Raw genomic sequence first — 19683 nt, forward strand, 5'->3', positions numbered from 1 at the left:
GACAAGTGTCTTTCTGGGTAATATGAAGACCTGAACTCATCTTCTGCAATCAGATTATGGTGTTTAAGTAATGGTAGTAGATGTGTAGGTTTCGTTTTGAAGAACAGTGTCTTTTGGGTCATAATTTTAGTTATCCTTCCATGGCTGTGCCTTCACTTGGACTGCTAAGAGTTCATGTTTTGTAAATTGTATATTTGTCCATGAAATATAACGTGGAGAAAAGTGGATGTTCTATCTGTCAATGATGGCTTGATTTATTTGTTGGACCAAGTGTGTGCTTTGCTGATCGTTATGTTATTGAAGCTAGAAAGTCGTAATTTTCACAAATCGTTCTACTACATCCTACAGGCCACCCATTAACCACCCCAAATCTGCCCAACAAGCAGTATATGTACTCTGGTAGGACTCTTAACTAAAAATAGATAAAAAGAATACGAAATACTTACCAACACCTGTATCCCATACCCAGCACACGGTGCCCAAATGACATCGAAGCATAACTCGAACTCTACACGCCCTTACCCTCCCCAATCGTCTACCATAGCCCTCATCCCGAACTAAACTCTTCACCTGCAGACCCAAAATCTTCAACAGTCATATTGTAACCTTTTTTTAATGTTACTGCAAATCACATCAAAAATAGAAAATTATAATAATATTTATGAAATAAATCACATATCTGCAACACCCGCAGTTATAATTGTGACCACAGTTTAGAGCTATTTTCACACCACCTTTAGAACCACTAGACTTCCAGGATAGACTGAGGCGCAGGGTGAGTAGTCGTTCTTGATATTTTTTTTTGTATTTAATATGTTTTGATTTCATTTTAAATTTTAGATGTTTGTGTTTCTTAATATATAATTCTGCTTCTTTTCAACGGTAGAGATTTAAAGGGTCTTCTTAATCCGCCATTAGTTAACTGTATTTTATAGATTTCACTCTAGAATTGGTTCAATAATTATGCATTGGTTCTTTCAAAGTATTGATTAACCTTTGGATAAGCTGCAAAACCAGTTCGAGTGTGTTTCTCCGCATGCAGCTTTTGCTTATTTCCAATAACCAAGATATAAATGTCGAGCGGCAGAGACCGAATATCATAATTTACCCTCGGGAATCCATACAAGAGATTGATATTCAGCTTCATCTATTTATATAGAGCTGTAATAGCTTTAAAAGTTCATGTAAAAGAAGAAGGAGAAAAAAAAAACATGGCTGCAAATTCTGCGTCTAAGGTGAGCTTGAAGCTCCTCATCGACACCAGGAGCAATAAAGTCCACTTTGCTGAAGCAGGCAAAGACTTTGTTGATTTTCTTTTTAACCTCCTCTCTTTACCTGTTGGCACAGTTGTTAAGCTTCTCGGAACAAACAGCCTGGTGGGTTCCCTTGGAAACATCTACGAGAGTATCCAAAACCTCAGAGAAAGTTACATGCAACCGAACCAAACCAAAGACTTACTGCTCAATCCCAGGGCTCCAATTTCAGCTTCTGGTGTCCCAATGTTTCTTGCTTATGACAACGTGCCTAGAAAAACATACACGTGTTCCATTTATCATCGCAATATGGCCGCTGTTCCACGCAGGGTTTGCCCTCATTTTACGGCACGGATGTCGAATGAGGTGCCCATTGTAGCTAGGAATGTCGGGAAAGGTGAATCGAGCGGCGAAGGAGGGTTTGTGAAAGGGATGGTGACTTACATGGTAATGGATGATTTGACTGTTAAACCAATGTCTATCATTTCTATCATTACTATGCTCCACAAGTTCAACGTTAAGGAAGTTGGAGCACTTCAAGAGAAGGTAGTTCACTTGGGAATGAATGAGGTATTATTCATATATATATATATGCGTTTGTGTTTGTATTATGGCATGGAGGCTTATGCTTTTGTTTTGTTTTACTTCCTGCTAGGGTTTGAAGCTGCTTAAGACTTCCTTGCAGTCCAAGTCAGTATTGACAAGTGTTTTTCTGGGGAATATGAGGGCCTAAAGTCATCTTCTGAAATCTGCTGATGGAATTGTCTCAGATGTTTTGATTTTGTTTTGGTTACCCCCATTGATGGATGTGCTTCTTCGGACTGGCCAGTGGCCAGTGTTGTTTTCATTTTGCAAACTGTCTTTTTATCCATGAGATATAACGTTGAGAAAACTGATATTCTGTCTGTCAATGATGTTTTGTTTGATTTGGTCGATAAGTTTGTGATTTGCTGGCTGGTGTTTATGTTATTGTGTTTGAGCCTTTGGTGTCGAAATGTATTTTAAGTTTTTTTTATAGCTTATTTAGAAATAAAAGAAAAATTGTAAATATTATAAATTAAGGTCATTTGGGTAAAATTGAAATATAATCAATTGATTTTGAACCAAAAAAAAAAATCATTAGGTTGTTACTTGAAAAATGTCAATTAAACATGTACTATATGAAAATAAACATATATAGTTTAAATTTCTATTAATTTTTTAACAGTTTGATTTGATTATAATATAATATATGTTTATAATTTTCTTAATATATTATTAACATATAAACACCAGCAAATATTATTGTTCGAACTTAAGACCTCTAGAGATCAACATTCAATTTTATCACTGAAACCACTTGATAAGTTCACTTTACATTAATTCTTAAAATTGATTCTTAACATCTTTCATAAAAAAAGAAACAATAATTGTTTATTACAAATTAGGGGTTGGAAATTAGGAATGTGCACGAGTTGGGTTTATGGACCTACTTGACTTTAATTTTGTATTCATCTATCTTTCACCTCATCTAATATGAGTTTAGGAAGATTTCACTGAATCTAAATTCGGTTTAATTTTTGAGATAAAAACTTCATATATATAATCATCCTTAAATATATAAGGATTAATTCTAGGGTCGAGCTAGATTAGAGATTTTTTTCCTTTAAACTCGAACCTCACTTGACTTGAATCTAAATTACTTTTAAAAATATTGAACTTATAAAATTAAATCGGAATCCATATCTTATGATCGTTCATAGAACTTGGGATCCTAATTGAAAAGTTAGATGAAAATATGTGATGGATGAGTGTGTGGCGGCCTTGGTTATGATCATCCCTCACCATCAAACTCATGAACCCTTCATTTCCATTTAATGTTTACTAAATAAAGTCTCATTCAAGAATCCATCGTCCTTCGATCTGTCCATGGTCACGAAGCTTTACCCTCACCAGCAAGTAATCTATATTTTCTTTTTCGTTTTCAGTTGGTTTGGTTTTATTAATTTAATACAATAATTGAAGTAGTAAATTTATTATTATTAGTTAATCAAACTGAAGTTTATTAATTTAGTAGTATTTTTTTAATCAAATTTATTAGTATGTGACAATTTAACAATATTATTTTGTTTTTTTATTAAAATATTACGGTCAGTTGTTTAATTCATCTTTCATAAAAAAGTACAAAAAATGAACATAAAGTAAAGCTAAGATCAACATCTTAGTAATGAAAAATTAGTTAACTTGTCAATTTTTTAATGATACATCAGAAAAAGACAATTATTTATGCAAGCTTAAAGGCGTCGTTGCTATTTCATTTCATTTGGGTTAATTTAGCCAAAGAAAAATACGAAAACTTAACAAAGAGTTAAGTCCGCGAGCCTATAACTTAAATAACAATCAGACAAAGAAAAATCTTAAAATTGGGAAGAAGGAAAACGAGTGTCACATGATTTAGTTGAGTAGTCACAATAAATTTATTAGGATAGGCTTTTTATAACGTGTGATTGTCTTTTAGCCAAGTGTGTGGGCACTCTATATCTTCTAAAATCATTTATAAATGTATAAACTTTTATATATAAATGTGTTTAGACATGCTAAGTGTGTGATTCACTTTTAAAATTATAAGCATTATCGTTATTATATATATATATATTTAAATAAATTAATCATTGTAGTTATTTTATGATAGTTTAAATGTATTGTAAATGAATGAAGTTATCATTGATCATTTTAGGATAGTTATGATCGAATATCTATAAATTTAGTTTGCGTCTATACCATACTCATTGATCATTTATAATGATACTAATAATTAATACAAATAATAATAATATAGACATGGTGAGGGATTAATTTGTAAAAAATTTAAATTAAATAACAAATAAAGTATGCAATTAAACTAAATTAAACTACATACAAGAAAATGGAATTGTTGTTGTTCCTTGAGGTTACGGGTTCGAGCATCGACAATGTCAGAGGCACGATCGTTAAATGTCACATGGTTGAGAGTTACTTTGAGCAGATACTACTTTGCACTTACCCTAGATTAATAAAAAAAATGAAAATAGAATGCCTAAAAGATTTTTCTTTTTAAAGGGTTTAAAATAATTATAAGATAATATTTATTTATAATCTTTTCTTAACTATTGATATAACACATTACTAACGTAACTACTTGATTTTAGAATAATATTTTATTAAATAACTAAGAGGATACAATTTAAAAGATATAAATCATATGTTATTGAAAAGATTTTATAAATAAGAGGTCATTAACGTTAACAAAGTAATTATAGATAAGAAAGGTCCACATTTACTCAAATACTAATTAGACATGAAATATGTCCCTTTCTTTGCATGGGGCTAGCTAATTATGATAGCAATAACTATTAGTTGAATTAAAAATTTGGACATAAAGTCAAATTGATAAGAATTTCGATAATTAGTCCAATCAATTAGATGAATCAAGTTTAATTGAAACAAATTTATATATAAAATTTGACAGTTAAATGACTCGAATTTAGAACAAAAGCGAGGTTAATTTGGATTAAATAGTATTTTGATATCTGATGTTTTATTTAAAATTCTTATTTGTATTTTTGAATAACCCAATTTGGGGACTATAAAAAGACATGCATGCAATCCGCATAGAGTATGCCAATTAGTATATTTCTCTCAATATCTGTAAGCAATGGAGTTCTTAATGAAAATATGTCTCATACTCATCTGTAGTCTCATCTCTTACATTGTTAACATGTTTTTCCAGAAGAGAAATCAACATTGTTACATGTTGGATTATGAGTGTTTCAAGGCTCCCGATGATCGGATGCTCGACACCGAAGCCTGTGTCAAAGTCGTGATGAGGAACAAGAATCTCGGTCTCGAACAATACAGGTTTCTGTTGAAGACGATTGTCAGCTCCGGTCTTGGTGAAGAGACTTACGGCCCGGGGAATGTTCTCGATGGTCGAGAAGAGTTCCCTTCCGAAACCGACGCTCATTCGAGATGGATGAGATCATGTTCGACACTCTCGATAGTCTCTTTGCGAAAACAGGAGTTTGCCTTCGGAAATCGACATACTCGTTGTCGATGTCTCGTTGTTTTCGCCGTCACCTTCGTTGACGTCTCGAATTATAAACAGGTACAAGATGCGGGATAATATCAAGTCCTTCAACTTATCTGGAATGGGATGTAGCGCGAGCATGATAGCCGTGGACCTAGTGCAACGCTTGTTCACGACGTATGCGAACCAGTTCGCGATCGTTGTGAGCACGGAATCGATCAGTACACACTGGTATTGTGGCAAGGAGAAGTCGATGATGTTATCGAACTGCCTGTTCCGTTCTGGAGGGGCTTCGATTCTTTTAACAAACAAAACGGACTTAAAGGATCGATGCTTGTTCAAGTTAAAATGCGCGGTGAGAACGAACATCGGACACGACGACGAGGCCTACGGATGTTGCATACAGGTCGAAGATCAACAAGGCTACCAGGGATTCTCCTCACTAAAAGCCTAACAAAAGCTGCAGCCAAAGCCTTCATAGGGAACCTCAAAATCCTACTCCCCAAAATACTACCACTCTACGAACTGCTTCGATACGCGATATCGACTATCGGAACAAAAACGACGACGGAACACCGAAACCCAAGTGCACCCAAACCAGCTTTAACCTTCAACTTCGATCTGAAATCCGGGATCGATCACTTCTGCCTCCATCCAGGTGGAAGAGCAGTGATCGATGGACTTGGTAAGAGTTTAGGGCTAAGCGAATACGATCTAGAGCCGACTCGAATGGCACTATACCGATTCGGGAACACATCGGCAGGTGGTTTGTGGTATGTTTTGAGTTACATGGAAGCTAAGAAGAGGTTGAAGAAGGGGGACAAGGTGTTCATGGTGAGCCTTGGAGCTGGTTTCATGTGTAATAATTGTGTGTGGGAAGTGATGAGAGATGATTTGGAGGACACTAGGGTTTGGGAGATTGTATTGATGATTACCCTAAGAAGAACCTGGTTAATCCTTTCACTGAGAAGTATAGCTGGATCAATGATGAGTGCTTGAACTTTGTTAGGCTTGACTAGGGAAACTACATAAATCCACGTAAGCGCGAATTTGTCCCGACTAGTATAATCACAAAACATATAAGTAGAAGATCCTACTGTTTCTTAATTCGTACACTCAAAAAAGAAATCGAAGCTTAATCGATATTTGTATTTATGGATTCCATACTACTATTCATATTTTAAAAATGTCTACACATAATTTATCAATTCCATGCGGTTATGTGCATTCATAATAAATAATAATAATAATAATAAACAACTATGAATTTAATCAACCATTATTATAGGTTGAATAGTAATTTTTTTCTGTAGCATATAAAGATAAAATGTCACTATAAATTATTAGATGATTTAGTAAGATAAATTGTTATTCCTTTAAATAAGATGTAAAATTTAAATTTAATGTTGTAAATTGAATAAATTTAGTTGAAATGATTGTTATTGTAATGAATATGTAAAATATTCGATACGGTAACACCAATTTAATCAGTTGCTTAATAATAGTATAGATAGATGATTAAATTTAAATTCGATTGTACTTAACTTCTTCTTTAATTGAATTTGCTGTTAGTTAAGCTTAAAAGATACAATTAAACCTCAATACTCGAAAAGAAGATTATAATATTTGAATTCGACTCGCTCTCGAATTCAAATAATTTTAAAGGTAGATGTGTCAACTAGGGTACAATTAGCCCAACCCATTGATTAATAATTTAATGGCCTAAATAAACCCAATTTAGCCCAATTTCTGAGCTAAATTCCAGCATATAATTTTATGGGCTTACTATATTAGGCCCATAAAAATCCAGCTTATTGGGGGAAAATTTTACTAAATTTAAAGCCGCCATATCCTTCTTCCACAATTGGAAAAGGAAACCCTAAAATCTCCAGCAGCCGCAGTTGAAAAGAAAAGGTATGTTAATTTCTTTAAATTAAGCTGATTCATTGTCTTTAATTCATCAATTTGGGCTTCTAAAGTTAATTTTGAATCCTTTTCATCTTTATTTTTTTCTTCCCAGGTTATTGAAGTAAGAATTTTAGCAATGTCTCCAGCTAAAGGTATGACCTTTTCAGTTTTTATATTTCAGATATTGTGCATTCTTCCCAGGATTGATTAAACCAATTGGACTAGAATCTGGGTTTAATCCCTTTCTTCCTCTTTTTGGGGTTTAGGGTTAGTATTTTGTAGTATGTTGGGTATGTGATACTGTTGAAATGCTTATTCAGGGCGGTTGTTTTAGTTGATTGAAGTGCAATTATTGTGTTTAATTCAGTGTCCGTGTTGGTTTTATGTAATGCATTAAAGGATGGTTTTGGGTCTAACTAACTTCTTACTCCATGGTGGTTTAATTTGGTCGAAGGTGTAGGCATGGTTGGCCTGAATCAGTTTTATCAATTATTAGCCGATATTGTCTACTGTACCTTTCATGTATATCAGTTTAATTAGGTTGTCATCGATTTAACATAGCTTGTATGTAAACATCAAGTACTGCTCGAGCGATTGTGTTGGATTGCGCTGTTACTATTGAGGTGCGTTTTTTATTAGTTTTTTTTAACTTTGGCAGTTGACAACAGCAAGAAAAAGGCCGATCCAAAAGCTCAAGCAGTGAAGGCTGCTAAGGCTGTGAAATCTGGTTCAACATTTAAGAAGAAGGCTAAGAAGATCAGGACAAAGGTTACATTTCATCGACCAAGGACTTTAAAAAAGGATAGGAACCCTAAATATCCTCGCATCAGTGCACCGCCGAGAAATAAGTTGGATCACTATCAAATCCTCAAGTATCCTCTAACCACTGAGTCTGCAATGAAGAAAATTGAGGACAACAACACCTTGGTTTTCATTGTTGACATCCGTGCTGACAAGAAGAAGATTAAAGATGCTGTGAAGAAGATGTACGACATCCAGACGAAGAAAGTGAATACATTGATCAGGTAAATTTCGTTATGTTAGTCATGTATAAGAGATAAGCACATTCTTAACTGCATGGTTGGATGTTCCTAGATGGTAATCTGATACATAAAGTTCAGATAGACATGGGGTTTTTTCTTTTGAATTGTTCCTTGTAGCCCAACTTTGCTACTTCGCTGTTTTTGTCATACATCCTCACTTGGTTGTTAAACTCATGATTTAATCAATTCTCACGACGAAGGTTTACTTAGTTGTTAAACTCGTATGATCATTATGCAGGCCTGATGGAACTAAGAAGGCATATGTTAGGCTGACTCCGGATTATGATGCCTTGGATGTCGCGAACAAGATTGGAATTATCTAAAGCGGATCAACTTATGTCTTTCATGCTTTCAACAGCTTTGTCGGAGTGATAAATTATGTTAGGACTTATTCTGCGTCGGCTTTTATATGTACAAGGAACTATGTTTTTCCTACTTGAATTCTGCATGAGATTTGGATTAGGATTTGCACACTTGATGTCCTGTTTGAGTGTTTTTACTTTTTAGTTATCATCTTCTGCCTATCTTAGAGAGTCTAATTAAGTACAAGCAATAAGAAGCTTGAGTTTATTATTGATGAAAAGAGAGATTACAATGCAGGATGAAAGAAAATAATTCCCATTGACTCGACTAGAAGCTCATAGTACTAAAAACCAGCCAAACAATTTGCCTTCCTAGACTGACTCTCATGGTTTGGATCTTGTATATCGTCTTGTATTAGTATTGCATAATACTCTTATAACTACTACTACCAGGATTATAAAGTACATGAGGCCGGCAAGGATATAGGCGAGGATGTAGACATACTCAAACATGATTCCGGCTGACTTTGCATTTGGGATATGACCATCACTGCAGATACTAGGAGGCAAAACATAACATCGATAGGGCAACGACGATGGTGGCCCAGAAGAAAACAGGAAGGTTACTGATAAGGATGAAACAAGTTACGATGAAAGAGATATAGAAGGCTCCAATGTTCGGAATGAAGAACCAGAGGAATTTTTCTGTACTCAGCACGATGATCCTGCAGCGTATGAATCCTTTCCCGTATTCCCTTGAATTGTTCGGTACTCGGTTTTCTGGAACCCGAGTGGATTTCCATGGCGGCAGACGTGTTGTCTTTCGTGTTTGTTTGAAAAACACCACCCGGAGGGCTTAAGGCGGCGGCGTAAGTGGCGTTAGAATCAACACTGTTACTACTACCAAAGCATTGCTTGTCTCACTTGACATGTTCCTAGATTCATATGCTAATTGACTCACTTAGTCGCAAATACACCAAAACATTGTCCGAAAAATGCTTATACTCTGAGCACGCCGTAGAATTTTCAGACATTCTTTGCTTTCCTTTCATTACCGGCTTGTTCTAAGATTTCCATTGCAGTTAATTGTTCGAATTCTTCGATTTTATGTCGATCCTGCTTAGTGTCAACAGCCTGAGAATCTGCATTGGAAAACAAAGCAAAATACATTGCACAAATGACAGTAAAAAATAAGTGTCTGATTGAGATTTTTGTTATACTTTCTGTTGTTTTTTATTTGCTGCTATGTGTATGACAGTGTCGCCATTCATGTTCTTAAAGTTGAGAAGTTTCTTAATCCGCGATGGGCTGCAATCACTGCTCAATAGGCTCCACCGTAGAACATGAAAAGCTTTTAAATTGTTTTCCTGCGCTGCTAGATGTAGGGCGGTGTCATTTTGATTCGTCACGTCGTGGATGCATTCAGGACAATCCTTGAGAATTCTCCTCAAAAGTCTCAGATGATCGACACTGTCACCCATCGTAACAGCGAGATGGAACGGAGTGTAACCATTCTTCCCCTTGACACGAGCAAGATCTTTGCTGAACTCGAACAGCGAGAATGCCGCCTCAACATTCCCGTTTTTAAAGCAAGGTGAAGGGGACTCCACCCGTCTTGGTTCAGCTTCTTGGCCAATGATGGCTTCAACCCCAGCAACTCCATTGCAAACTCTGTTCGCCTCGACGCCGCTGCTACGTGTAAGGGAGTATCATAAAACTCCCTTAGTTCTACCTCGTGCAGAAAATGGTTTCTCCCGAATAAGTTCATACAACGCCTCGATAACACCGATTCTAGCGGCTTCTCGAGCTCTTTCTTCCAATGTAGATGGATCAATTACGATGCTAAAATTCTCTGCCATGGGAAAACAAAAAAAGAATTGAAATTTTCAAACATTCGAACATGTTCTTATCTTCGTTTTCAATTAAGAGATCCTCATAAATTTGCAGCAATGCTACACTTTTTGTGTAAAGCGTGGGAGAGGTTTGGTTTAATTTCATTCTATGTTGCACTGATACGGATACGGGGACGGATATGGGGATAATACGAAAACGTGAAAGATAATTTTCAATATGACATTGTACGAGTACGATGCGAGTACGTAAATATAAGTAAATTTTAAAATTCTTAATTATTACAAAATCACATATTAGATCATATTCAATTTTTACTTGCACTATATTAAAACAAATATATCTTGAGCTTATGACATCCATTGAGACGTTTCAAGATGCGTTAGAAATGTAGTTGAAAGACAGTTCATTCGTAAGAAGACATCTCAATCCAGAAACACCTAAATCCCATTCGAAAATTCATCGTAAGTAACATGATATTTCAGATTTTTAAAATCAATCTCAATTTCTTATTCAAAATATTTTTATTTTTATTTTTTTAAGTTAAATCTCAAAAATAATTCTAGGTACGCGTATGAAGATCAAACGTCGTCTTCGATATGTCTTCAAAATTCTCTCCGACACACTCAATTAATTCTAGCCGTATCCATTCAACATGGACGTCATCGATACGTACACAAATTATACCCGTTCAGTACATATCTCAAGGACGTATTGAATACTTGAAACAGCATTAAGTAGTCGTACCCGTGCAACATAGGCTTCAATCCATTTTCTTTCATTGTTCTTCTCTCACACATTTCCCTCCCACTTTATCTTGTTTGCCAACCATCACTTTTTCCTTTTAGCTTTATTCAATGGGAAGATTCAAAGACAAAATACGCAAAGAATTTGAGTTCTGAAGGTCCCCAATCGGTCTCAGTAGTCGTATGATTCTTTTCCATATTCTAGATTGAAATATTTAAAGTTTAAGAACCAATTTAAAATGATAATCATAATTTAAAGATGTATGATGCAATTAACTCTAATAATAATAGAAAATGTTTCATTTACATATCACAAGCAGACACATTACAAACCTGATGTAATATATGTATAAAAAAAAATTAACAGTTGATAACACATATATACTATGCAAACACAGCTGCTCAATCCTAAGGCTTCTAAAAAGAACAATATTTACTTTAACCATCGAGACACCGAGATCACTTAATGTGTTCGATTAATTGCAAATATAAAAAGATACGAAGTTGCAAAATCTAGTGTGCTGCTTTATGCAGAATCGACACAGATGAAAGAATAACCACCATCCTATTAATTCTATAGGGTACATGATAAAGTTTATGGGGTTAAAATCATCATCATCGTGTGTATCAACGATGGCATAAACAGTAAACAATAAACTATAACCTCCAACTAGAATGGTTCCTTTCCAGAATTCATCATAGAGAAAGTGGAGTAACAGTACTTGAATTACATCACCACCTGAAAAGTAAAAAGGTAACATCCAACATCCCAAGATCGAAACACTGAATTTCGACACTCGATGCGTGATACACATGAACACCATTAACATGAAAACAATGGAGGAAAAGATATGGATTGGTAATGCTAAAGAGGATGGGGTTATGAAAGATATCGACTGGTCAAAGCACGCCGCTAGGAACGCGAGTAGTATTTGAATTGCCGTCCTGAAACCACTTGGAAAATTTAAGCTGTGCGAGTGTTAGGAAAAAGGTTACGATGAACACGATGTAGGTTGGAATGAAGAAAAGAAGGAACTTGGGTGGATCCATGACAGATCTCCCGAGTTTCTTTGAGGCGTTTCCACCTTGCCAAACACCACCAGGTGGTCTAAGACTGGCTTGGTAGGTTGCTGCCAGAAGCAATCCTAGGATTACCAGTAAGGCACTGCGGTCCTCGCCTGATATATTATCTATATCGTGAAAAATCATTGACGATGCTTTTGTCACATGCTTGACGATTTGTTTCTCCAACTTACATTTGATGTTTGAAACTAGTGGAATCAAACTACTACGCAGAAGAGTAATGTTTCCTTTGTTGTTATGTTGCTGTGCAACATCCAGCGTGGTTAAACCAGCTTGATTAGTGGCATGCTTATCAGCCTTGCAGATTAATAGTAATTTCAGCAGCTATTTCATTGACAGTTTGAGATATTAGAATCATTTAATCATGTCTATGAAATACAAAAGAATCTACTCCATGCAATACCTAAGTGCAACGCGGTGTTACCGTCTTCGTCCTTCCGATTCACCACTTCTCGACGATAATCTTTCTTCCTAAGCATTCTGGTGAGGATTCGGAGAACATCCTGTCTTTCATTATCTACCGCTATATGCAAAGCAGTTCGATTTTCAGTCGTAACATCCAGGATACTATCAGGGCAAGCCTCTAGAAGTCTATCCAGAAAGCCGTCATGGTCTCCTACTATACAAATGTAGTGCAGAGGAGTCTCACCGTTCTTCTCCTTGACGTGAGCAAGATCGGTATCGATTTCCAAGAGGCGTAGCGTCATCTCTTTATGCCCTTTCTGGACGGCGAGGTGAATGGGGCTCAAACCTTGTTGGTTTAGCTTCCTAGCAAATGATGGCTTTAAGCTGATCATCTCCATTGCAAAGAGCATGCAGCCTTCTTCTGCACCTATATGTAATGGAGTTTCGATAAACTCCACCTCATCCAAGCGCCTCAAAACATTCCCATTTCTCTGAATTAATGTATACAAATCACTAACGTTTCCTTTACGAGCAGCACTTCTCAAGCTTTCATCCATGTCGGGAGGTATGATCAACTGACAATAGGGAGAGAGAAATTGAAAGGGTTCAAGGCCACCAACAGCGAATGATTGAAAGATTAAGAGGAAGCTGTTTGTTTCATTGAAATTGTTAGTATTAATTTTTGAATTAAAGTAAGCTGTTGGTATGTTCATAGTCAAATGTTTATGAACATAGTGTAGACAAGGGAACCATGTAGATGAAAAATAAGTGTCTCTTTCTTTCTTCTTTCTTTTATCAAAGTGGAAGGATTTACCATAAATCAAGCATTAGAGTCATGATTATAAAATATTTTGATTTACTTTAATAATTCTTTAATTTTTTTTAGTGCTAATAGACAGCGTCAGGATGGATTGAGGGGGCACACGATCGACTTGGTAAATTTTAACATGAATTCAATTATCCAAATTGATTTATTTGATTCAATTATCCAGCATAATTGTTTGGGTTTAGATTCTGGATTTTATTTTGGTCAATCATGTTAAAGATGTTTTTTATGTAATGTAGCTGATTTGGAGGTTATGATACCTCTGCATCTGTAGGATACAAATTCCTCGGAGACTTGGGTTGGAAAAGAGCTGGCAGTTTTCTACGATTACTCCGAAGGTATACCAAACTTGAAAGCTATGCTATAAGAAGCATAATTGTGTGGAAAATCTCCTAGAGAATCAAATGGAAATTATTTTAAAGAGAGAAAGAAAAACACTGAATCAAGGAAAAGTTGAATCCAAAAGAAACAATCAAAACCTCATTGATGAATTAATGGAGACAAAATGGATTTAGACGAACATTGATTTGATTGTTTTCTTTTGTACAAAGAAAATCACACTCTATGGATCAGAAACCAGTTTATGCAGAATCTGCATAGACTACGGAACAGCCAGCATCCTCCAAATGGTATACAATTTGTAAACCTGGGAATACCATGCCATGCGATTGCAGGCATGGTAGTGGATAAAGAATATACTACAAGTATAATTGTTCCTTCCCAGAATTCATCATATAGGAACAAGAATAACCAACATCCCTGAATTATATTTCCTAAAACTATATCTCCACCATGAATGATGAACAATAAATATACAGGGGAGAACCAAAACGCTAAAATTCCGGCACTAAGTTTTGACATCGGATACGTACGTAACATGAACACGGTTGAAATAAAGACCGTTACCGGAAATATAATCATAACATGATGTGCTAATCTGGTGGGTGCAATGTACTTTATTGATAGGTCGAAGCATACTGCGAAAACAGCAAGTAGTACTTGAAGTGCTGTCCTGAACCCATGGGGAAAAGGTTTGAGCAGGGTTAGTGTAAGGAAGAAAGTCACAATGAACACAACGTAGGTCGGAAAATAGAAAATAAAAAAAGATATATCATCTAAGACTGATGTCCCGGGCACCGTTTGATCGTATGACCCTTTGTACTTTGAGGTATTGTCACCCTGCCAAATGCCACCAGGTGGGCTAAGAGCGGCTTGGTATGTTGCAGTTAGAAGCAGTGCTAAAATTACTAGCAAGGCATTGCGGTCGTCGCTCGATATATTATCCATATCGTGAAAAATCAACGATGATGCTTTCTTCGCATACTTAAGGAGTTGTTTCTCCGACTTACATTTTATTTTTGAAATTACCGGAATAAAACAACCCTGCAGAAGAGTAATGCATTCTCTATTATCATGTTGTTGTGCAATTCTCACTGCCGTCAGACCATCTTGATTGGTGGCATGCTTATCAGCCTTGCAGTTTAATAGTAATTGAAGCATCTGTTTAATTCACAGTTTAAGACATAAAAAAGAGGGAATCATTTAATTATGTACGAAATAATGTGTGATACTAATCATTAAATTGGATGAGCCAAACCTGGAGTTGATTATTGCTAGCGGCCAAGTGCAGTGCAGTATTTCCGTCTTCGTCCTTTTGATTCACCACTTTGTGGTGATAGTCTTCTTCCTGAGTGTTTCGATTAGGACTTGGAGAACATCCAATCTTTTGTTTTCCACTGCTATGTGCAAGGCAGTACGATTTCGAGTCATAACATTCAGGATACTATCAGGGCAAGCCTCTAGAAATCTATCCAGCAAGCCGTCATGGTTTCCGACTTTACTAATGTAGTGTAGAGGAGTCTCTCCCTTCTTCCCTTTGACGTGAGCAAGATTGCTATCGATTTCCAAGAGAAGTAGCATCATCACTTTATGCCTTTTCTCGACGGCAATGTGGAGGGGGCTCAAACCTTGTTGGTTTAGATTCCTAGCGAATGATAGCTTTAAGTTGATCATCTCCATTGCAAACTGCATGCAACTGTTGAATCAAAATAGAGTAAAAACTCTAATTGATCGAAAAGAAAAAAAACTCTCTTTAGAATAATCTCACAAAATTGCAAAAGGGAAGAACTCTTAAGAAAGCTTTCAAATGCTTATAATTAAGTTTTGATTGTTGGATGATAAAACTCAAATACAAGTAGGGTATTTATAGGTTACAAGAAATAATCTAAACCACTCATTAAAATAAGCACTAAATAATCCAAACCATTGAAATTAAAACATGAGAAAAATATTTAATTTTCACCTAACTAATTTGATGTAACAATGACATCAAAACTAAATTGATGTAAGCAATGACATCAAATTAATTTAGGTGTGAACTTATTTAGGCTAATATTGAATTTTCAACACTCCCCCTCAATGTTAGCCTCCATTCTTTGAATCACGCCATGCTGACGACAGAAATGCTCAAACTTTCAAACACTCAAGTTTTTTGTAAACAAGTCAACAATTTGCTCATCTGTCTTGATTTGCCTCATCTCAATCTCTTCTTGCAAAACTTTTTCCCTAACAAAGTGGTAATGTACTTCCACATGTTTAGTTCTTGCATGAAAAACAAGATTCTCCGCCAGTCGAATTGCCGATTGGTTATCACAGTACAAAGGAATTGCATAATCTACTGGTTGATTTAGATTATTCATCAACTGTATCAAACATACTTTCTTGAGCTGCCATTGGTGCTGCTCGATACTCAACTTCAGGGGTTGACAATGATACCATTGGTTGTCTCTTGCTACACCAAGAATTTGTTCCGGAGCCAAGCTTAAACACATACCCAGTTGTTGATCTCCTGGTGTCATGATCTCCTGCATAATCATCATCACAATAACCAACTAACTTGTAGTATTCACCTTTCTTGTACAAAAGATCATAATCAATTGTACTCTTCACATATCTCAGTATTCGTCGAACTGCTTCCAAATGAGGCTTCTTTAGATTTTGCATATACCGACTCATCACACCAACTGCATAAGAAATGTCAGGTCGGGTCAAGGTTAAGTAGATCAGACTACCTATCAATTGTCGATACATTATTGCATCTTCCAAATCTTTTCCTTCATGTGCACACATTTTGACATTTGGTTCCATTGGCATTGAAATTGACTTGCATTCGAGCATTCCAAACCTCTTCAACAAATCTTTAGCATATTTCTGTTGACATAGAAATATTCCTTCGTGTGTGCGATCAACCTCTAGACCAAGGAAGTGCTTAAGTTGTCCAAGTTCCTTCATCTGAAAACGAACTGATAAATTCTCCTTTGTCTGAAGAATTTCTGCCTCATCATCACCGGTTATGATTAAGTCATCCACGTACACTAGCACGATAGCTAGCTTACCTTCATTGACTTTCACAAACAAGCTAGAATCTGCAGGTGTTACTGAATAACCACTTTTCGTTAAAAATTCAGCAATCTTACCATACCACGCCCTAGGTGCTTGTTTCAATCTGTAGAGTGCTTTTCGCAGCTTACACACATACTCAGGATGATCTTGACTCTGAAAATCCATTGGTTGGGTCATGTAGATCTCTTGATCTAGCTCTCAATGAAGAAAAGCATTCTTCACATCCATCTGCCATAAATTCCAGTCTTTGTTGGCTGCAAGTGCAAGTAGGACTCGTACGGTTGTAAGTTTTGCCACTGGACTAAATGTTTCATCATAGTCCAGTCCATACTGTTGAGAGAAACCACGAGCTACCAATTGTGCCTTGTAACTCTCGATTGACCCATCTGGACAACGTTTTATCTTGTAAACCATTTACAAGATATGGGTTTCATATCTTTTATCTTTGGCACAAGATCTCAAGTTTGATTTTGTTGAAGTGCATCGATCTCTACTTTCATAGTTGTCATCCACTCAGAACTCTGTGATGCTTATTCGAACGTCTCAGGCTCTGTTACTTCTTCAATTATGGCTGCATTGGCATATTTAGGATTTGGCCTTCGTATTCTTGTTGACCTTCGATTGATATTGTGGAATTGATTCTTCTGTTTCACTAGGCCCACCTTCTTCATTTGGTTGTTGATACACGCCAGTTTGCCAAGGATTCTGAGTCACTCTTTGTTCGACGTCATCGTCATTTGGATCTTCTGATTCATCTGAACTTGTTTGGAGTTGAACAGCATGCTCCCCCATATTTTGTTATAGCTTGTCTCCAAATTCTCTCGAATCTGGCAACACCTCCTTCTCTGAGACCACCAAGAAGATGTTTCATCAAATACCACATTTCGTGACGTGTAGCATTTCCACTAATTGGATCACAATATTTCCACCCCTTTTCTGGCTTTCATATCCCACAAAGATACATCTAACAACTTTCTTGTCAAATTTGCTCTGTAAATGATCAAGAACAAAAACATAACATACACAACCAAATATTCGAAAGTAACTAACTGTAGGTTTTATGTTCCATAATTTCTCAAAGGGTGAAACAAATCCTAACCTTGGTTGAGGAAGTCTGTTGATCACAAAGGCTGCAGTCCTCATTGCTTCAGCCTAAAACCTTCTAGGTACGTTCTTTGCATGTAGCATACTTCGACAAATTTCTGCAAGATGCCGGTTTTTTCTTTCTGCTACACCATTCTGTTGTGGCGTGTTGGCACAAGTGTACTGATGACGTATTCGACATTCCCTTAGGTGTTGAGAGAACTCGTTTGATCTATATTCTCCTCCGTTATCTTGTGCAAGCAACATATCTTCTTTCCCACTTCTCCTTCAGCTGAGTCTCTAAACTCTTTAAACTTTGAGAATGTGTAAGATTTTTCTTTCATAAAGAAAACCCACGCATACCTGGAGAAATCATCAATGAATGTTACCATGTACGCATACCGCTAATTGACTGTTGCTTAACTGGTCTGAACACATCAGAGTGAACCAACTCCAACGGTTCTTTTGCTTTAAACTTCGACTCGTCATATGGTAATTGGTGTGCTTTACCATATTGGCATCCCGCACAGACCGTGTCTGTTCTCACGTCTAGTTGAGGAAGCCCTTAAGCATCGACTTCTTCACCATCACACTTAGCTTGGAATAGCTAACGTGACCTAACCGCATGTGCCATAGATCTGATGTTTCATTTTTCCTTGTCCTGTCTACATATGCAGACTCTGTTGACATCACGTAAATTGACTCCAAAAGTCGTCCCTCCATTGTTGGTGTTTCTGAGATTTTGACATCACGATAATCCTTTACATCTTGGGGACCAAATAAGACATAATGGCCTGATGATGTTAGTTGAGCCACAAATAACAAATTTTTCTTCATTCCTGGGACATGATAAACATCTTGAAATTGCACCTGGTTAGTATTATATCGAGGCGTAACTATTGTCTTACCAATGTGAGTTATCGGTAACCTTGAGTTGTCAGCTGTCACCACCACACGACCTCCATTGTATTCAGACAGGTTTTGTAACTTCTGTTTGTCACCCGTCATATGATTTGAGCAGCCCGAATCTACGATCCAGTTATTCTTGTAGTCAATTCGTTCTGGTGTTATTTCCGTGAGAGCAAATTCTTCTTCCTCCTTAGCAAATACCGCTTCAGCATCCCAACCATCTTCACTATTCTCCTTCGAACTGGAAGTAGTAGTATTACTTTCAACAGGCTTTTTCTTGGTCCAATAGTCTTTTGCCACGTGGCCCATTTTCCCACAATTGTAACACTTGCCATCGAACTATCTACTATTACCATGATTCTTAGAAGCTCCCCCTGAATGGGGGCCTCTCTTTCCTTGGTAATTTTTCACCTTGTCACCGTCCTTTTTAGATCCACTGGCAGTATACCGCTGAAAAGTGCACCTGTTTTTGCTGGTGTAGTGCGCTTCCTCTTCACCCTTCAGCGAGACTCATCCCATTTGCTTGGCCATGGCTTCTTGACATGTAAGCAAATTTTCGAACTCAACAAGCGATGGTTGTGTCGGCCATCCCTGTACAACGGTAACAAACCCTCGATATTCGGGTCTCAACCCATGGACAATTATTCTTTTTATCCTGGATTCCCCAATAGCAGCTGTCAGATCTAATTATGAAATTTCGCAGCATATCGTCTTCACCTTGTGAAAGTATTGGGCAACCTCCATGTCGCGTTGCGCCATTGATAGAAGTTCATTCTCAAGAAGTTACAATTTTGTATCGTTCTTCTTCGAAAAGAGTATAACAAAAG

The 19683-nt window shown here is 36.6% G+C and overlaps 3 protein-coding genes and 1 pseudogene across 4 annotated transcripts; 3 read left to right on the top strand and 1 right to left on the bottom strand.

Moving 5' to 3' along the window:
- The first annotated feature begins 1206 nt into the window (after nt 1-1206).
- LOC120174608 lies at nt 1207-2001 on the top strand. The gene is made up of 2 exons (XM_039181412.1): nt 1207-1823; nt 1909-2001. Exons 1-2 carry the CDS (start codon nt 1212-1214, stop codon nt 1984-1986), a joined length of 690 nt encoding a protein of 229 aa, XP_039037343.1. The 5' UTR covers nt 1207-1211; the 3' UTR covers nt 1987-2001.
- A 2906-nt stretch (nt 2002-4907) lies between these two features.
- Nucleotides 4908-6372, top strand: LOC120174509 (annotated as a pseudogene).
- Nucleotides 6373-7142: 770 nt separating this feature from the next.
- LOC120174606 (60S ribosomal protein L23a-like) lies at nt 7143-8720 on the top strand. 2 transcript variants are annotated; one of them, XM_039181410.1, is made up of 4 exons: nt 7143-7212; nt 7318-7358; nt 7865-8231; nt 8488-8720. In XM_039181410.1, the coding sequence occupies exons 2-4, from the start codon at nt 7343-7345 to the stop codon at nt 8570-8572; spliced, it is 468 nt and encodes a 155-aa protein (XP_039037341.1). In that variant the 5' UTR covers nt 7143-7212; nt 7318-7342; the 3' UTR covers nt 8573-8720. The 2 variants fall into 2 exon arrangements, with proteins under 2 accessions (XP_039037341.1, XP_039037342.1); XM_039181411.1 differs by having other exon boundaries at nt 7144-7220; nt 7321-7358.
- Nucleotides 8721-14017: 5297 nt separating this feature from the next.
- Nucleotides 14018-19165, bottom strand: LOC120174674. Its single transcript, XM_039181448.1, has 4 exons — nt 18980-19165; nt 15299-15487; nt 15060-15245; nt 14018-14962 (listed from the first exon to the last, which is right to left on the bottom strand). Exons 1-4 carry the CDS (start codon nt 19163-19165, stop codon nt 14018-14020), a joined length of 1506 nt encoding a protein of 501 aa, XP_039037379.1.
- Nucleotides 19166-19683: the final 518 nt, after the last annotated feature.

Source organism: Hibiscus syriacus, unplaced genomic scaffold, assembly GCF_006381635.1.
Source record: "Hibiscus syriacus cultivar Baekdansim isolate YM2019G1 unplaced genomic scaffold, ASM638163v2 tig00112114_pilon, whole genome shotgun sequence".
In the NCBI taxonomy this organism is placed as follows: Eukaryota; Viridiplantae; Streptophyta; class Magnoliopsida; order Malvales; family Malvaceae; genus Hibiscus; species Hibiscus syriacus.

Coding starts and splice junctions, on each gene's coding strand:
- LOC120174608 (XM_039181412.1), top strand. CDS start 1,212: ATGGCTGCAAATTCTGCGTCTAAGGTGAGCTTGAAGCTCCTCATCGAC. Junction 1,824..1,908: donor TTCACTTGGGAATGAATGAG/GTATTATTCATA, acceptor ACTTCCTGCTAG/GGTTTGAAGCTGCTTAAGAC.
- LOC120174606 (XM_039181410.1), top strand. Junction 8,232..8,487: donor AAAGTGAATACATTGATCAG/GTAAATTTCGTT, acceptor ATCATTATGCAG/GCCTGATGGAACTAAGAAGG.
- LOC120174674 (XM_039181448.1), bottom strand. CDS start 19,165: ATGGGCCACGTGGCAAAAGACTATTGGACCAAGAAAAAGCCTGTTGAA. Junction 15,488..18,979: donor ACTACAAGAATAACTGGATC/GTAGATTCGGGC, acceptor AGTTGCATGCAG/TTTGCAATGGAGATGATCAA. Junction 14,963..15,059: donor CTAGCAATAATCAACTCCAG/GTTTGGCTCATC, acceptor TGAATTAAACAG/ATGCTTCAATTACTATTAAA.